Source organism: Hylobates moloch, unplaced genomic scaffold (genome assembly GCF_009828535.3).
Source record: "Hylobates moloch isolate HMO894 unplaced genomic scaffold, HMol_V3 SCAFFOLD_21, whole genome shotgun sequence".
Taxonomy (NCBI): domain Eukaryota; kingdom Metazoa; phylum Chordata; class Mammalia; order Primates; family Hylobatidae; genus Hylobates; species Hylobates moloch.
The window spans coordinates 33447203-33461522 of NW_026652296.1; the positions used below are offsets into that span (position 1 = coordinate 33447203).

General features: G+C 37.7%; 1 protein-coding gene across 3 annotated transcripts in view; it reads right to left on the bottom strand.

Moving 5' to 3' along the window:
* RNF24 (ring finger protein 24) overlaps nucleotides 1–14320 on the bottom strand; it is a 92823-nt gene that overhangs the window by 23684 nt on the left and 54819 nt on the right. For all 3 annotated transcript variants that reach the window (XM_032143166.2, XM_058433094.1, XM_058433095.1), the window contains one exon: nucleotides 13728–13877. In XM_032143166.2, the coding sequence (XP_031999057.1) occupies nucleotides 13728–13870 (143 nt within the window). In that variant the 5' untranslated portion in view covers nucleotides 13871–13877. The remainder of the gene's footprint in view (nucleotides 1–13727; nucleotides 13878–14320) is intronic.

Consider the following 14320-nt stretch of genomic DNA (forward strand, 5'->3'; position numbering starts at 1 on the left):
ATGTGTCCCCCTCAGCTCCCAATTCATGTCAAACTGGAACCTCAGAATATAACCTTATTTGAAAATAGGGTCTTTTCAGATTATTAGTTAGTTAAGATGAGGTCATATTGGATTAAGGTGAGCCCTAAATTCAATTTGACTGCTATCCTTATAAGAAGAGGAGAGGATATGCAGAGACAGATGGAAAAGAAGGCCATGTGAACACAGAGAGAGAGACTGAAGTGAGGCAGCTACAAGCCAAGGAATGCCAAGGCTTTCTGGTACTCACTGGAAGCTAGGAAGAGGCAAGAAAGACTCTCTCCTAGAGCCTTCAGAGGATGCATGGCTCTGCCAGCACTTTAAGTTTGAAATTTTCTAGCCTTCACAATCGTGAGAAATTACATTTCTCTTGTTTTAAGTTGCCCAATTTGTGGCACTTTGTTACAGCAACACTAAGCAACCAATGTACCTTGTGTCAATATCATGCTATTTTAAAAACTTTTATTTTGAAATAATTTTAGACAGAGAAGTTACAAAAAATAGAATTCACATATACCTTTCTACCAGCTTTCACATTTATATAACCATAGTTGTATATACTATGTCCACATTTTATACCACCATAGTACAATTATCAAAACCATTAAATTAACATTGATATATTAGTATTGATATAACATTGATATATTATTAACTAAACTACGGACCTTATTTGAATTTTACCAGTTCTTTCTCTCATGTCCTTTTGCTGTTCTATGATCCAACCCAGGATCCCATCTTGCATCTAGTTATGTCTCCTTAGCCACCTTTAATTTTTTGTTTGTTTGTTTTTTGGAGACAGAGTCTCGTTCTGTTGCCCAGGCTGGAGTGCAGTGGCACGATCTCAGCTCACTGCAAGCTCCGCCTCCCGGGTTCACATCATTCTCCTCCCTCAGCCTCCCGAGTAGCTGGGACTACAGGCGCCCGCCAACACGCCCGGCTAATTTTTTTTGTATTTTTAGTAGAGACGGGGTTTCACTGTGTTAGCCAGGATGGTCTCAATCTCCTGATCTCGTGAACCGCCCGCCTTGGCCTCCCAAAGTGCCGGGATTACAGGCGTGAGCCACCGTGCCAGGCCAGCCACCTCTAATTTGTAGAGAGTTCCTTGGTCTTTCCTTGTCTTTCAAGATTTTGACATATTAAGTATGATCATTTTTTCTTGGTAGAATTTGAAGATTTCAATTTAAGATTGGTTAAGATAGTGTCCACTGGGTTTCTCCACTGTAATTTATCTTGAGGGAGATATGCTGAAATTATACATATACTCTATTTTTTTCTCAAGCTTTTGCCGACCGATTTTAGCATCCACCTTGCTTGCAATAATTACTGCAGTGTTTGCCTAAACTCTAACGTGGTTTTGTAGTTCTCTAATTCCTTGCACATTTATTAACTGGAAATCTTCTATAAAGAAGAGATGTGCTTCCTCATTTATTTGTGCAATTATTTATTTCTATCAGTCTAGACTCATGGATATTGGTTTTAATCTATGGGAAGAGATGTGCTTCTTCATTTATTTGTGCAAGTGTTTATTTCTATCAATCAGTCTAGACTCATGGATATTCGTTTTAATTTATGAGTTACAGTTCAATATGATCACTATTTTTTGTTGCTCAAATTGATTGGCCTTGAGTCCTTCAGGCTGACTCTTGTGTTCTTTCAACAAGCCCCCATCCTTTCCCATGCATTTCCTTATTTACTGGCACCAAAAGATGTTTGTTTCAGCCTCATTTTATATGTTCTGTGTTCCAGCCCTGGGGTTAGGAACCCTAATTCCTTTTATTGGAGAAAAATATTTAGAACTTGAGATCTGGATGCTTGGTGAACAGCACTTTCTCTTAATACTGTTGCTTTAAAACAGGTTTTGGGGTCTGGTAGCAAAAGCCCTCAAGTTTTATTCTTTTTAATGACTGGCTTGGTTATTCTTGGTTCTCTGCATTTCCATATAGATTTCAATTTCCACCAGAAAAAAAAAAAACCTTCTTGGGGTTTTGAGTAGGAATGTACAAAATTCACAGACCAACTGAGGAAGAACTGACATCTTTGCAAGACTGAGTGTCTAACCTATGAACGTTATTTCTTTCTTTACAGCTTTAATTTTTCTCTTACACATTTCTCCCAGACATTTGGTAATTTTTGATGCTACTGTAAATAGTGTTGAAAAAATCTTTATTTTCTAATTATTTCTTGCTACCTATATGGAAAAAAGTAATTTTTGTATATTGATCCTGTATCTGGTGAATTGCTAATTCTAAATAGTTTCTCTGTAAAACCTTTTGGATTTTTTAATGTAAAAAATTATGTTGTCTGCATATAATCAGAATTTAAACGCTGCCTTTATAAACTTTATTTACTTCTTTTCTAAATACACTTTTCTTTTATTCTTTTTTCCCGTTTTTTTTTTTTGCACTGACTAGCTAGGCCCTCTAGTATGATGCTAAATAAAAGTGATAGTGAATGTCCCTATCAATACATCACTATAAAGTATGATGTTTTCTTTATTTTTTGTAGATACTCTTTCAAATTTTAGAAAGTTCTCTTGTAGTACTAGTTTAAAAAAAATCATGAATAGGTATTAAATTTTATCAATGCTTTATGATATTATACTATTAACGTGCTATATTGTATTGATTGATTTTCAAATGTTAAAATAACTCTCATTCTTGGAACAAACCTCATTTGGTTGTAATATTCTACCTTTTTTGTAGATCCCTGAATTTGATTTACAATATTTTGCTGATGAAAAAGATCAGTCTATAATTTCCTTTCTCATAATATCCTTGTCAGGCTTTGAAATCAAAATTATGCTGGCCTCAGGAAATGAGCTGAGAAGTATTTGTTCCACTTTTATTCTCTGGAAGCGTCACATTGGAGTGGTATTTTTTTCCTTAAATGTTTGGATGAGTTACTTGGCTTAAAATATCATTGTGGGAATGTTTTAAAAATACAATCAATTTCTTTTCTTTTTTTTTTTTGAGACGGAGTCTCGCTCTGTCACCCAGCGTGGGATGCAGTTGTGCGATCTCGGCTCACTGCAAGCTCCGCCTCCTGGGTTCACCCCATTCTCCTACCTCAGCCTCCCGAGTTAGCTGGGACTACAGGCGCCCGCCACCACGCCTGGCTAATTTTTTTTGTAGTTTTAGTACAGACGAGGTTTCACCATATTAGCCAGGATGGTCTCGATCTCCTGACATCGTGATCTGCCTGCCTCAACCTCCCGAAGTGCTGGGATTACAGCATGAGCCACCGTGCCTGGCCCAAAACACATTCTCCTTTTTTTTTTTTTCTGAGACGGAGTCTTGCTCTGTCGCCAGGCTGGAGTGCAGTGGCGCAATCTCAGCTCACTGCCACCTCCGCCTCCCAGGTTCAAGTGAGTCCCCTGCCTCAGCCTCCCAAGTAGCTGGGATTACAGACACATGCCACCACGCCCGACTAATTTCTGTATTTTAGTAGAGATGGGGTTTCACCATGTTGGCCAAGATGGTCTCAATCTCCTGACCTCGTGATCTGTCTCTATTTCTTATTAGATATATAATTATTCATATTTTCAATTTCTTGTAGCAGTTTTTTTTTTTTTTTTTTTTTTTTTGAGACAGAGTCTCGCTCTGTCGCCCAGGCTGGAGTACAGTGGTACAATCTCGGCTCACTGCAACCTCTGCCTCCCAGGTTCAGGTGATTCTCTTGTTTCAGCCTCCTGAATAGCTGAGAACAGAGGTGTGTGCCACCACATCCAGCTAATTTTTATATTTTTAGTAGAGATGGGGTTTCACCATGTTGGCCAGGCTGGTCTCGAACTCCTGACCTCAGGTGATCCCCTGCCTCGGACTCCCAAAGTGCTGGGATTACAGGAGTGAGTCACCATGCCCGGCCCCAGTTTTTTCTTTTTAAAAATTTTATTCTTTTATTTTTATTCACCATTACAACTAACCACCTTAAAGTATACAATTCAGTGGTAAGTAGTGTACTCACAATGTTGTGCATCTACCAGCTATCTCTAGTTTCAAAACTTTTCATCACTCCAACAAAACACCTGGTACCCCATTCAGTGATCACTCCCCATTACCCCTTGCTTCTATCCCCTGCAACCTCTAATCTGCTTTTTGTCTCTATAGATTTGCCTACTATGGATATATCATATAAAAGGAACAATGCAATATATGGCCTTTTGTGTATGGCTTTTCACCTAGCATGTTTTTGAGGTTCATCCTGGTTGTAGTATGTATCAGTACTTCACTTCTTTTTATGGCTGAATAATATTCCATTGTAGGTACATACAATTATCCATTCATCTGTTGATGGACATTTGGGTTGTTTATACCTTTTGGCTATTATGAAACATTTCTGTACACGTTTCCGTGTGAACATATATTTTCATTTGTCTTGGGTATATACCTAGGAATGAAAATCTGGGTCACATGGTTTAATATTTTGAAGAACTGGCTAGGTGCGGTGGCTCATGCCTGTAATCCCAGCACTTTGGTAGGCTGAGGCAGGTGGATCACGAGGTCAGGAGTTCAAATCTGGCCAACATAGTGAAACTCCGTCTCTACTAAAAATACAAAAAATTAGCTGGGTGTGGTGGCAGGCACCTGTAATCCCAACTACTTGGGAGGCTGAGGCAGGAGAATTGCGTGAACCCGGGAGGCAGAGGTTGCAGTGAGCCGAGATCGCGCCATTGCACTCTAGCCCGGGTGACAGTGCAAGACTCTGTCTCAAAAAAAAAATTTTTTTTTTGAAGATCCACCAAATCCTTTTTCACAGCAGCTGCATCATTTTGCATTTCTACCAGCAATATATGCAAGTTCTTATTTCTCCACATCCTCATTAACACTTGTTATTTTTCTGTTTTTGATTACAGCATCCTAGTAGGTGTGAAGTGGTATCTCATTGTGTTTTTAATTTGGAATTCGTTAATGACCAATAATTTCAAACATCTTTTTATGTGCTTGTTGGCCATTTGTGTATCTTCTTTGGAGAATTGTTTAAAGTCTTTGCTCATTTTTAAATTGGGTTGTCTTTTTGCTGTTAAATTTTAAGAGCTTTTAATATATTCTGGGTATTAAACCCTTATCAGATAGGATTTGTAAATATTTTTCTCCCATTCTGTAGGTTGCCTTATCACTTTCTTGATGTCCTTTGATGTACAAATGTTTCGCATGTTAATATCCAGCTTCCCAGTACCATTGGTTGAAGAAACAATTCTTTCCCCATTGAATGATCTTGGCACCCTTGTTTGCATGTCAATTTGTCATAGATGTTTGGATTTATTTCTGGACTCTCAATTCTAGTTTATTGGTTTATATGTCTATCTTTATACCAGTACCACAATTTTTTGATTACAGTAGCTTTCTAAAGTTTTGAAATCAGGAAGTGTGAATCCTTCTATTTGTTTTTCTTTTTCGAAACTGCTTTGGCTATTTGGGGCACCAGTTCCAAATGAATTTGAGGATTGCTTTTCCTATTTCTGTAAAAAAAGGCCATTGGAATTTTGATAGGGATTGCACTGAATCTGTAGATTGCCTTGGAGAATATTGACACTGTAACTATATAAAGACTATATAAATCCATGAACATGGGGTGCCTTTACATTTATTTAGGTCTTCTTTAATTTCTTTCAGCAATGTTTTGTAGTTTTCAGGGTATAAGTCTTTCACTTCCCTGGTTAACTTTATTCCTTAAAATTTTATTCGTTTGGATGCTATTGTAAATGAGATTGTTTCCTTTATTTCCTTTTCAGATTGTTCATTGTTGATGTACAGAAACACAACTGATTTTTGTGTGTTGATCTTGGACTCTGAAAGTTTGCTGAATTTATTAGTTCCAGTAAGTTTTTTTGTGTGTGTGTGTATCCTATGGGATTTTCTCTATATAGGATCATATCATTTGCAAATGGAGATAGTTACTTCTTTCTAATTAGATGCCTTCCACTTCTTTTTCTTGCCTAATTGTTCTGGCTAGAACTTCCAGTACAATGCTGAACAGCAGTGGTAAAGTGGGCATTCTTATTGTGTTCTGATCTTAGGGGAAAGCTTTCCATCTATTACCAGAAAGTACAATGTTAAGTTGTGTTTTTTTTTTTTTTTTTTTAAATAAATGCCCTTTCTTGTGTCAGTTTTGATGCACCTCTTTTTTTGTTAGGAATCTATGTAATTAACCCAAAACTTCAAGTTTATTGCCATAAATACATAATATTCTTTGTGATCTTTTAATGTTTATAGAATTTGTAATAATGTCCCTTTTTCATTAGTGATATTAGTAATGTATATTTTAGTAAATTATGTTTTATAATTTATATTTTCTTTTCTCTTTTTCCTGATTACTTTTTCTAGAGATTTATCAACTTTATTAATATTTCCAAAGAACCAGCTTTGGTCTCAATAATTTTTACTATTATACATTTATTTTCTACTTCATTGATATCGTGCTTAGCTTTTTTACTTTCTTCCTTTTACTTTTTCATGGGTTTAACTGGCCTTTTCTTTTAGCTCCATGAAAACGTAGCTCATTGGTTTTAGTCTTTCTTGCCTAATATATGAATTCAAAACTACAGCTTTCTCATAAGTTTATTAATTATGTAGTTCAAATAATCTATATCCTTATGGGGTTTTTGCTTGTTTTACATTTTATTTCTTTACGTGAAAAAATACCATTTTCACATAAAGAAACTATTTTCACGTAAAGAAATAAAATGGACCGGGCATGGTGGCTTATGCCTGTAATCCCAGCACTTTGGGAGTCTGAGGTGGGAGGATCACTCAAGCCCAGGAGTTCAAAACCAGGCTAAGGAACATAGTGGGGCTCTGTCTCTACAAAAAATTGAAAAATTAGCTGGGCATCAGCCGGGCTCAGTGGTTCATGCTTGTAAACCCAGTCCTTTGGGAGGCTGAGGCGGGTGGATCATTTGAGGTCAGGAGTTCCAGATCAGCCTGGCCAACATGGTGAAACCCTGTCTCTAGTAAAAATATAAAAATTAGCCAGGCATGGTGGTACACGCCTGTAATCCCAGCTACTCGGGAGGCTGAGGCAGGAGAATTGCTTGAACCCGGGAGGCGGAGGTTGCAGTGAGCTGAGATCGTGCCACTGTACTCCAGCCTGGGTGACAGAGCAAGACTCTGTCTCAAAAAAAGAAAAAGAAAAAATTAGCCAGTCATGATGGCGTGTGCCTATAGTCTCAGCTACTTGAGAGGCTGAGGTAGGACTGCTTAAGCCTGGGAGGTTGAGGCTGCAGTAAGCTATGATCATGCCATTGCTCTCCAGCCTGGGTGACAGAGTGAGACCCTGTCTCAAAAATAAATAAATAAATAAATAAAAATAAATAAATAATAAAAATAAAAAATAAATAAAATGAATTCCATTAGAAGTCATTAAAATGAGGCTTTATTTGTTAATGCATTTTGCTTATTTGAATATTTTAATTAGATCTACATGTTTTCCCAAAACTGAACTTGTTACTTCCAGCTACAGCATGGATCAATTTGTGCTCACCTTTTTCTTCCATCTGTGGCTCAAAATTCATCCCTTCTAGAAAGTTCTCCCTTAAATTAACTTCATTCTATGAAGTTAATTTGATTCCTCCATTACTCTAACTCCCATTAATTATCTAATATTTTACATTGCACTATTTTATTTTGCACTGCTAAATAGATATCTAAAAAGTATTTAAGAAGGCATGATTAACAATGCTGAATAGTGCTAGAGAAATGATAAAACCATGTAGCTTATGGCCACTGCAAATCTGTGGTCTCCAGTCTCAGCCTGATTCTCCACATTGCTCTCTAATCCTTCTATCTATTCATGCTCAGTATCCTAAGCTTTCATGCAGTGGTGCTTTCAAACCCTTGCCACTCTCTTTAAGTGTTAACCTATCACTTGCTCCCCTATAATTTTCAACTGTCAATTTTTTACTACACAAATAAAGGGGGCTGTGATGTATGCAAGCTTTCTCACTCCCAGCTCCACATGGCTACGAGTGTTTTGTTTTCTACAGCTACCCTCATCTCTGTCTTAGGAAAAGGTATTCTCCTGCTTAGGAATAATATTGCTATCTCTCTTATGTGTGTCTCTTTTCACCTCTATGATTTATTCTTTCTCATAAATCTTCCACAATTGGCTCATTCTCCTTAAGATATGTATAAACATACCAAAATCTCTATCTTACAAAAAAACCCAGCGCTAAAATACTTCCTTGATTCTACAGCAACTCCTTCTCCCCTCAACCTAATCTTTTCTCAGCCAAGGTTCTTTAAAGACAGAGTTATATTCCTTGTATCCACCTTCACCTACTAGCCAGGTTTTGCCCCATTATACCCTCTACCACCCCTTACCCTATGCTACTGAAGTTTTTCTACCAAAGATTAAGGATGCAAACCTTATTGTCAAATGTAATGTGAACTTTTCAGTTCTTATCCTCTTTGTGAGCAGCTGACATAATTGACTCAATCCATTGAAACACTACTTGTAGGGGATCTTTCTCACAATATTTTGTGCCCCTGTGTTTGTTTTTTTTGAGATAGTCTGCTCTGTTGCCCAGGCTGCAATGCAGTGGCACAATCTCAGCTCAATGCAACCTCCACCTTCTGCGTTCAAGCGATTCTCCTGTCTCAGCCTCCTGAGTAGCTGGGATTACAGGCATGTGCCACCACGCCTGGCTAATTTTTATATTTTTAATAGACACAGGGTTTCACCACGTTGGCCAGGCTGGTCTCAAACTCCTGACCTCAGGTGATCCACCCAGCTCAGTCTCCCAAAGTGCTGGGGTTATAGGCGTAAGCCACCATGCCTAGCCTCGATTTTCCTCTTATCTCCTGCTATCCCTTCTCAGTCTCTTTTAAGGGCTCTTCTTAAATATCAATGTTTCCTTAGGATTCTGCCCTGGGCCCATTTTATCTTACTATACACATTCTCTCTAGGCAACACTCCTGGCTTCAGCTTCTACCTATTAATTACAGATCAGACTTCTCACAAGCTTTAGAGCTATACATCCAATTAAGTATTAAACACCTTGACAGTTACACAGGAAACTCAGACCCCCATCTCTGAAATGGAATCTATCATCTTTTCATTTAAAATGTTTCTATCTCTCAGAAGGGACTGCTATCTACCCAGCTGCCTAAGCCAGAAGTCCAAGAAAGATTCTAAACCCCTTCTGTCCTTAATGTCCAGTCATTAATTTCTGTTTATGTTCACCTCCCAAGTATTTCTTACAACCACAACATCTTTTCTAGATCTACTATCATTATCTTGGTTCAAGACCTCATAATAACTGTAGCCCCAAAATTTCCCTGTATTCTTCAAAATTTATTTTTGATTATTATTAAAACATAATACACAATAATTGTACTATTTATGGGGTACATGTAATATTTTGATACAAGCATACAATGTATAATGATCAAATCAGGGTAACTGGGGTATGCATCACCCCTCTATTTTTTGTTTTTAATTTTATCCAAGTTACATATGTTGTCATATGTAACTTGGATAAAACCCTCTACAGGGTTAATAACAAAAAATCAGCAGTCCTCTGCCCTCTTCCGAAGAGATAACCCATTTTTCCCCCTTTAGCTCACTATTTTGATCCTGACTTCCATGTTTCTAAATAACTTGCCTGTGTTGGTACTTCTTGATTTTTTAGTCTTAGGCATATCTAATGACTTCCTACTAGGGAACTGTTCATTCATTCACCCAACAAATACTTATCGAGTGCTTAATATTGTGCCAGGCACGATTCTGAGTGTTTGAGATATAACAGAACAAATAACCATCAGGGAAAAAACATGAACAAACATAAATTAGAATATTATATAATTCATTATAAAACAGGATCTTTCTTAGCAGGTAAGATGTCCTTCTTTTGTGCTCCAGTAGTGCCTGTTCACAGCCCTATCATAGTCAGCACATTCTATACTACAATCCTGTGTAAGATTGTGGTTGGTAGTGACTGTCTTGTTTAGACCTAAGTTAGATTCTTCCTATGGTTCTGATGAGTCCAGTGGTGGTGACTGGAGGGAGCTCTCTGCAGAACAGAAGAACCTCCTGGGAAGGTGCTGGAGAGCTTAGGTTATCATAAAAAATGAGCTAGGGTAATTCTGGAGGAGCTGACTCCACAGATCTCTAGATTAACTGCAAAGACTTGTTAAATCCCAATTTACCATTTGAAGTGTTAAAGGTAACAAATTAGGATCATCATAAAGGAAAGCTCCTTACCTCATGATTACATTTTAAAAATTGGCCAGGCGCGGTGGCTCATGCCTGTAATCCAGCACTTTGGGAGGCTGAGGCGGGTGGATCACAAGGTCAAGAGAACTAGAACATCATGGCTAACATGGTGAAACCTCATCTCTACTAAAAATACAAAATTTAGCTGGGCATGGTGGCGTGTGCCTGTAGTCCCAGCTACTCGAGAGGCTGAGGCAAGAGAATGGTGTGAACCTGGGAAGCGGAGCTTGCAGTGAGCCGAGATCGCGCCACTGCACTCCAGCCTGGTGACAGAGCAAGACTCTATCTCAAAAACAAAACAAAACAAAACAAAAAACAATTGTACCAATGACTAGTAAATGAAGTTTAGAAATGTTTGAACATTTCTGATTAAACATGATAATTCAATTTTAGTGTAACAGATCCTAATTTCTTTGCTTTGTTAGCTTATTTTTTAATTTTTAAATTTTTATTTTTTTGAGACAGGGTAGAGTGTGGTGCGATATTGGCTCGCTGCAACCTCTGCCTCCAGGGTTCAAGTGATTCTCGTGCCTCAGCCTCCCAATTAGCTGGGACTACAGGCATGCGCCACCACACCCAACTAATTTTTGTATTTTTAGTAGAGATGGGGTTTCACTTGTTGGCCAGGCTGGTCTTGAACTCCTGACCTCAAGTGATCCGCCTGCCTTGGCCCCCCAAAGTGCTGAGATTACAGGCATGAGCCACTGCACCCGGCCTGTTAGGCTGATTATAAAAAAGGATAAGGCTGGGTGTGGTGGCTCATGCCTATAATTTCAGCATTTTGGGAGGCAGAGCTGGGAGGACTGCTTGAGCCCAAGAGTTCGAGACCAGTCTGGAAAACATAGTGAGACTTCGTTTCTACAAAAAATACAAAAATTAGCTGGGTGTGGTGGTGCATGTCTAGAGTCCCAGCTACTCAGGAGGCTGAGATGGGAGGATCACTTGTGCTAGGAGGTTGAGGCTTCAGTGAGCCTCATGTCACTACACTCCAGCCTGGGCGACAGAGTGAGACACTATCTTGAAAAAAAAAAAGATACAAAAGGATAAAATTAAGTACATATCATTATTTTTTCATTATCACTTTACTTATTTGCTTGATTATTAAAAGGAATACAATGAGGTAAAAGGGTGTTTCATAACTTACTTTTCAAAAAATCTACCCAGAATCACAAATTGGTACATTAGTGGGTTTTTGTTTAAAGTTAAAGGCTTACTTAATTCTTTGACATAGTAATGAAAACTATATTATGAGCTATATATTTTAGAATTAAATATTTTACAATATGATAACCCTCCCTTAATAACATTTTCTTTTTTTTACATTTTGTTATATTTTTATATTTTTTGCCTCTTTAAAAAATAATTTGGTTTTGAATATTAAATTTACATATTTCTGAGTTAAATCAACATTTGTAGAGGAATTATCAAAAAAAAACTAGTAAGTCTGAAAAAAAAAACAAACCATATTTTTATATTCTGAGGTCCTATATATGCTATGGCTAATTCTCTAATTTTAAAAAATGCTGAATATTTATATAATGTTTATCAAACTATTATTAATTTATATTTGAGTGCTTTATTATATTGGAATTGCAGTAATATTAACATTTGTATAAACACACAAAACCTTGTCTTTTCTTGCTAGAAAGAGATGTAAAAATCTGAACTAGCTGAACAGTCTTAAAAGAACTCATTGTCTAGCCGGATGTGGTGGCTCACCCCTGTAATCCCAGCACTTTGGGAGGTTGAGGCGGGTGGATTGCTTGAACTCAGGAGTTTGAGACCAGCCTGGGAAACATGGCAAAACCCCGTTTCTACCAAAAATACAAAAAAAATTGGCCAGGTGTGGTGTCAGGCGCCTGTAGCCCCAGCTACTTGGGATGCTGAGGGGGGAGGATCACTTGAGCCTAGGAGGAAAGCTGTAGTGAGCAGAGACTGTGCCACTGCACTCCAACCTAGGTAACAGAGAACCCATCTCAAATAATAATAATAATAACAATAAAGAACTCATTGTCCATTGGTAATAAATGTGTTTACGATGCAACAAAAAGTGTAACACAAAAATATATTAAATGCTGCAGCAAGTATTTACATGTATGTACCTCATTTTTTTTTCTTTCCACTAAGGAAGGTATTTGTCTACAAATAGACAAACACAAATGCTTTGGTGTTTACAATTAAAAACACCCCAAGTCTAGAACTTAAAAGTGGCAGTACTTTTTTTTGGGACTTCTTCAGTTAACAGTTACTTTACACAGTGCTAAACTTTTTACTCTTAATTACATTTTTGGATGATATTTATATCCCACTGTCCTAGAACACTGTGATCAAACTTTTTTTTTTTTTTTGAGACGGAGTTTTGTTCTTGTTGTCTAGGCTGGACTGCAATGGCACGATCTTGGCTCACTGCAGTCTCTCCCTCCCAGGTTCAAGGGATTCTCCTGCCAAGTAGCTGGGATTACAGATGCCCACCACCACACCTCGCTAATTTTTGTATTTTTAGTAGAGACTGGGTTTCAACATGTTGGCCAGGCTGGTCTCGAACTCCCAACCTCAGGTAATCCGCCCACCTCAGCCTCCCAGTATTGGGATTTTGGACGTGAGCCACCGCACCTGGCTGATATAATTATTTTAATAATAGTTTAATAGAAATGTTAGAAAAAGGAATTTCTGGAAATAAGCAGGTTTTATAAAGTTTTTTTCTGTAGATTACAATTATATTTGCCTCAAATATTTAATTAATTTGGAGGAAGAAATAAAAGTCATAAGCAGTCAACATATCTGTGAGATATAAGGAGCATCCCCTACGTTTCTTTATTATTTTATTTTTTGAGATGGAGTCTCGCTCTGTTGCCCAGGCTGGAGTGCAATGGCACGATCTTGGCTCACTGCAACCTCCACCACCTGGGTTCCAGTGATTTTTCTGCTTCAGCCTTCCAGGTAGCTGGGATTACAGGCATTAGCCACCACGCCCAGCTAGTTTTTGTATTTTTGGTAGAGACGGAGTTCCACCATGTTGGCCAGGCTGGTCGAGAACTCCCGACCTTAAGTGATCCACTCGCCTGGGCCTCCCAAAGTGCTAGGATTACAGGCATGAGCCACTGCGCCTAGCCTCCTCTACTTGTCTGATACCTAATGACCTTAGCTAACAAGGAAGCCACACCTTCTTGAAAAGCAATTTTGAAATCTCTGTGAGAGTAGATTAAATCTTGGAGAAAGACAATGACATATGTGTATCTGTTTACCAGGTAGAAAGGCAGAAAAATAAATAAGGACAATTTTCTCCTACAGAGTAAAACACTTCATCAGTAGATAAGATTGAAGATCATATAAAGGTGTTTTACTGATTACTAATGCACAGATTAAAATGGTAAGTCATCTTAATTTTTTAAAAATTTGCCAATTATCATACTTCATTTTAAAAAAAATCTGAGGAAACTTGATTATTGATTATTTAACATATTTTGAAGTAACATAGAATGAAAATTGGTTACCTAATCAAGTAGCAACAGAAGAGTAAACTAAGGATGAAGACAAATATAGCAGTACCAAAAACCACAATATATATGTTGAGAGGCAGATTCTGGAATCCAATATTAGGCATCCTGAAGTTGTAATGTGGGAAATCCGAGCTCATGGGTGAACTGTGGGGGAAGAAAAAAATGGGAAAAAAATAGGTAAAGACTAAGAACCAAGACAGCATTATCACTGTGCACATATAGAGGCACAATGACCTCATCTGAAACAAATATGGTAGACAAAGTGTTAATATTCTTCCCATTCATTCATTCATTCACCATGCCAAATATTTATGAGTATTATGTACCTGGCACTATTTCAGAGACTGGAGATCCTATATAAAAAGCTTTGCAAGTTGCATTTATTCACTAACAGGCATTTCACTGAAATAATGCCAGTAATTAATAAACATGAAAATGTTCAACCTCAGAGAAGTGCAAAAAGAAAAAAAGTTTTAAGATTCTTCAAACTCTTTGGCCTTTAACCTAATAACTCAACCCTTGAAGTAACAATATTTATAATGGTAAAATATTAGAAATAACTGAGATATCTCACAAGGAAATATGAT